This window comes from Nicotiana attenuata, unplaced genomic scaffold (genome assembly GCF_001879085.1).
Source record: "Nicotiana attenuata strain UT unplaced genomic scaffold, NIATTr2, whole genome shotgun sequence".
Taxonomy (NCBI): Eukaryota; Viridiplantae; Streptophyta; class Magnoliopsida; order Solanales; family Solanaceae; genus Nicotiana; species Nicotiana attenuata.
The window spans coordinates 572-6,302 of record NW_017686526.1 but is presented as its reverse complement, the minus strand read 5'-3'; the positions used below and the strand labels follow the sequence as shown (position 1 = coordinate 6,302).

At 36.0% G+C, this 5,731-nt stretch overlaps 1 protein-coding gene across 1 annotated transcript; it reads left to right on the top strand.

The window, feature by feature from the left end:
• Window positions 1-8: 8 nt before the first annotated feature.
• Window positions 9-4,163, top strand: LOC109222220. Its single transcript, XM_019386594.1, has 2 exons — window positions 9-885; window positions 2,904-4,163. The coding sequence occupies exons 1-2, from the start codon at window positions 184-186 to the stop codon at window positions 3,180-3,182; spliced, it is 981 nt and encodes a 326-aa protein (XP_019242139.1). The 5' UTR covers window positions 9-183; the 3' UTR covers window positions 3,183-4,163.
• The last annotated feature ends 1,568 nt before the right edge of the window (window positions 4,164-5,731 follow it).

Below are 5,731 nucleotides of genomic sequence, written 5' to 3'. Positions count from 1 at the left end.
ATTCTTTCCTTATTTCTAAACATTCTCCTTCCTCTTAATCCCTTTGAGAGAGATTGATCACCTTCTCTATACATTAACCTCAACTCTCATTTGTTCTACTTCTTTTGCTCTTTCTTCACTCTTCCATTCATTCTTTTCCAAGAAAATAACAAAGCTAGTCAAGTCCTTAAAAGATTAAAAAGGATGTGTTCATCTAATTCCAAATTGCAGAGGAGCAGTAGTGCTGATAATATTACAACACAAACCATCTCTCATATCAATGGACGCCCTGTTCTTCAACCAAATAGAAACCAACTCCCTTTCTTGGAACGCCGCAATTCCCTTAAAAATTCACCAGCCAAGACTTTTGCTGGTGCACCGTTACACCCTTTGTCATCACCAAGACTTAATATTTCCCCTCCAAGTACTACTAATGGTAACAATAACAACAAAATTAGTGCAAAAATCAAGCCTTTCGTGACAACTCCTCCTATCTCTCCTAAAATCAAGTCACCTAGGCAGCCAGCAATTAAGAGGGATAATGATCCTCATGGCTTGAATTCTAGTGCTGAGAGAGTGGTGTCACCAAAAGACACTACCAAAACCACATATTTAGTGAAGAAGTCCAAGAATTCCAGTGGAGTACCTTGTGCGGAAAATTCCTCGTTGAAATACTCTTCTTCTTTGATAGTTGAGGCACCAGGAAGCATAGCAGCAGCAAGAAGGGAACAAGTAGCCAACATGCAAGTCCAAAGGAAAATGAGAATAGCTCATTATGGAAGAACAAAGTCAGCTAAGTTTGAAGGCAAAGTCTCTGCTGCTGCTTTTCATCTTCTCCTGCTTCTGCTTCCCCTACCTCCAATCCTCGAGAAGAAAAAAGATGCAGCTTTATCACAGCTAATTCGGGTAATTTTTCNACTATATTAACGCCCCTGCATAAAATCGTTAAGTTAAATCAATTATGACATTACCCTAATAAAAGTACAATTTTTATGTCCCAAATAGCATTAAAGGAGGTTTTCAATTGTAACCTTTAATAACGGTGGGACTATGCATCAACTATGCCAAGCTGAAAGTTAATACCTTTATTAAATGCGACTAATAAAGCACGAAACAACGATTATAGCTTTAACACGATTCATTTTCTTTATTTTGCTTTTAGATGGTAATTAAAAAATTAAATCTCGATGACGTGTCTTTTTTGTCATCTAAAATTTCTATATTTAAAATATTTACGCACAACTTAATTTTCTGATGCTCACTAGAAGGGATTTAAATTTGAGGTCTAATATTTTTCTCTCGGTCAAATAATTAACTACACATAAGCATTTTATAAAAATAATTTAAAATCAAAATACATGAGGTATAATAATTGACTGATTCCAGATTATAATAATCACAAAGTCAAAGGAAATGGTTAGGGTTACCAAGTTTCTTAATTTAGTACTAGTTATTTCTGAAATCATAACCAATAACGTATAAATAAGGTAGTGACATTATTATAAAAAATAAAAAAAATCATTCTGTAACTATTTATATTTCGCCATGACACACCGACAATATCAAGTCAAAGCATATTATCATGATATTATTAGACTAAGTATACAATCGACACTATACAATCTTTTACTTTTTAAAATTTTAATGGAATAAGGAGAGAGGAAGAAAAAATAGCAAGAATTAAAGCTCGCACTTTCGAGCCGGGTCTATCGGAAACAACCTTTCTATCTTTAAGGCATGAGTAAGTTCTGCGTACACACTACCTTCTACAAACCCCACTTGTGAGATTATACTGATTTTTTTGTGTGGTGAGATTACGTGTTCAAGCCGTGGAAATAGCCTCTTGCAGAAATGCAGGGTAAAGCTTACCCTTGTGGTACAGTCCTTCCTTGAATCCCGTGTATAGCAGGAGCTTAATGCACCAGATTGATTTTCTTTTTTTTTGGGTAATTGAGACTCGCACGGGTACCACGAAAGAACATAGTACTCCCTCCGGTCCACAATAAGTGACTAATTTGCTTTTGGCACGCCCATTAAGAAAATACTAAATTCTATACAAAAATACCTAGTATGACTAAGCTACCCTTAATTAAATATTTAATGTGAGGAGTAAGAAAACTTTTTAGGGAAATGTACATAAGGATAATTTTATAAAAATAAATTGAATTTTTTCTTGATTATATAAATGGATACTTATTTTGGACAAAAATAAAAAAGCAAATTGGTCACTTATTATGGACCGGAGGAAGTAGGAGGGATGAAATCATTTTATTCTTAATCAGAGTTCTTGAGCTAAACCCTGAAATTAAGGCCCCGTTTGGCCATGAGTTTTCCCAAAATAAATTTGGGATTTATTTTCAAAACTCATGTTTGGTCATAAATTTTGCCCATATTTTGGCCAAATCCCAAATCTTAAATCCCAAATCCCAAAATCAGCTATTGAGCTGATTTTGGGCCAAAATCCCAAAACTTGGGAATTATATACATGTTTTTCCAAAATAAAGTTGGAAAATATGTTTTGAAAACGTATGTCCAAACACATTTTCATCTTCAAACCAAACTTCACCCAAATCAGATTTTTCAAAATAAATTTGGGATACATGGCCAAACGCTAGCTAAGGGTTAATATTGTCAATTTCATTGTTAATTAATGCTTAAAGGTGAACCTTTTAAAAAAAAAAAAAAATCAAGTGGATCGAAGGGAGTAATACATTTATTAACAATTCCCTTTACAGCTTTCCATCCAAAAACGGGTCAATAAAAGTTAACAACTCATTTTATTAATTAAATAAGCATTTGACTTGAGGAATTTAGACTTATCATACCGTTACGTGCTTGTGATCCTTACCATGAAATAGGAACCTCAATTTAATGACTTTTACATGCTCATGTTTAATTTGATTATTTCTTGATTTTGTGTATAGATCAAAAAGGAATTCGGTTCCTTCAACAAGTATCTGTGGGGATTTGTGAACAACAAGCCCATTGCAACACAATACAAGGCCTGTAACAAAATTCCAGTAAAGACCTCAAAATCTGAAAGCATAAGCAAAGACATGGTGAAGAGAGGTTTCCGGTACGTCGGTCCGACAGTCATACACTCCTTCATGCAGGCAGCCGGCCTTACCAACGACCACCTCACCACCTGCCCACGACATCTCCAATGTGTTACATTGGCAACTCAACCACCCTCCACCCAGTAATAGCCTAATAATATTAGATTTTATTATTAGCAAAATCATAGGTTTTAAGAAGTTGTTAGAGATGCTTGCTAATTGTTTAACAATATCATACGTACTTATTTTTATTCTCCTTTTGGTTTGTGATTATTGAGGTGATAACAGTTTGGTGATGTAAGATATTGGGTTGGTTAATGGGCAGTAATATTTTATAGTATAAGAAAGAACAAAGGGAGGGATTGTGCAGATATGGGGCCGACAGGAAGCATGTGCAGGGTGGGCAAGGGAATGACAATGGCATGTGTTTGTAGCATATGCCTTCATTTAATTTTGTGTCCACTGACCAAGTGACCACCAGCAGGAGCCTAGGGGGCCATCATTTCCCCACCACCGCTCCATTATTTGGGTGCTTTTGACAGGCTGTGTAAAATTTGAAGACTCATCATAATCATCATCTTCATCAGAATGGAGCAGAACAGAGGAGCCTTTGGACCAGCCTTTCCAGCCTTTGGCCCAGCCTTTCCATTCCTTTTTAGGTTCTTGATTTGGATAACAATCGCATACATGCTTGTGCTTGCTTGTTTCAGAGAACAATGTGGACCATTTGATCCTTTCACAAAGTTACAGCGTGACACGTGCCTGCTAGATAAAATTAGAAGTTGGTGACCTAATGACAGGGGACGGCAACTAAAGCCCCAACGGATGGTGATCATAACTTAAATTAACGAAATTCTATAGAATTACTTTCAATAAGAAAAGAAAAAAGACGTGGTTTGATTGTTGTTTTGCCCATAGTACAATGTTGCTGAATTCTAATATGACCCAGAAGCAAACACGAAGTGTTATGCAGTAGCGTATTCATATTCTAGCGTGAGATTTGGTCGAGTGCTTCCCGTTTGGCCTTTGCCTTTTTCCCTACATATTTTTTCATATGGGATTGTAATACCATGGATTATACTGGTTTGCCGAAATATCTATGCAATTCTTTCTGTGTATTATTCTAAAGGTTAGTTCCACAGGCTAAGCATCTTCATTCCATGTGCTCTCAGCTTTTAAAAGTTGCTTTATAGAAGGGACCGTATCACATTTATTCCCACACACATGCACATGGTCTATAATGGCTTTTAGGCTTCTAGCTACTGGTGTATCATTGCCTGGCTTGGAAAGGAAGATTACAGTGCATATCAAAGCTAACTAGAAAATGAAGCAATAAATGGAGACAAAAGGAGGCAATAAATGAAGAGAGGATGACACAAGTTGGACAAGGGCATGGCCTAAAGTTTAACTTTCAGTCATATGTATGTATTAGTTTGAGTGCCCGTATGAATTACTGAAGAACTTGATTTTTTACCGTATTTCCTAAGCGAAAATTAAAAAAGCAATAAAATGAACATAGTGATTTTTACGTGGAAAATTACCCGGATCAAAGGGTGCAAAAACCACGACCTACCAAGTAGGATTTTCAGCTCTAACTCCACTAGAACAATGAGCCAAATTGTATCAATTACAACACTGTAGTGAAATACTCTCCAGTACTTCTTCTACTCCTATTTGATTCACAAGTGACTCTAACTTGTAAAATCAAACACTCACTCCAAGTCACTAATTGTTTATAACACTTGATTACAACTCAATTTCCTAAAACACATTTACTAGACTAACTCGGAAAGAGTACATGACTCGTACTCAACACAAGTGAACCACTTTATGGCTCTGTTGTTGACGTGTAAAAGGATAGTTCCGAAGTCCAAACTCAATCCTATTTAAACACGACTCGAGATCTTCTAGGAGTCCTATTCATAGTCAGCTTCCTCTTTGATAGGACTCCTTCTGTTCCAAGGATTCCATAAGCTTTGAGACTTTTGTCTCTAACTGACTTATCCATATCTTTTTTAGCAACGACCCTTATCACTTGCAACAGTCATCTTCCACCAAACTCGGACATGGTAACTTTGAGATAAAGTTATTGTCTTGTACAAACGTACAAGTATCAATCATGAAAAGTTGATCCTTTAACCTGAGAAGCTGGTTCTTCACAAAAGTTAAGTAGCTATATTGAGGACCTGGTTCTTTGAGTAGTTAGACACATTTTGTTAATCATCAAAACTTCAATACTCAACATTTACCCACTTTTTGATGATGACAAACTCTGTACCCAGAACTAACAATTACATTAAAGAACTAGATGAACGAACCAGATGATCACATCAAGTACATGTATGTCCCCACCTTATCTTCCCCCTTTTGGCATCATCAAAAAACACAAAAGATGTTAGACAATAAGCACATAGATTATAAGATTCAAATCCTATCAGGCGACAACACAAGCATACGAAAAGGAAAATATACTAAGTTGATGATCCAAGAGAGTGAAAATTAGTAAAGCAGAGTGATGATAGGCTATAAATACGTATTTGAGTCGCTTATTACACTATAATTTACTGCACTTTAATTGAGTTTGATCTTTAATCGCTAGTTTTTTGCACTATTTTTTTTGTGCCTTGTAGGAGTGATTCCGAGCTATGTAGACGTTATGGATTGAACTGAAGTGATTTAGAGCTTTGAAGTCAGAG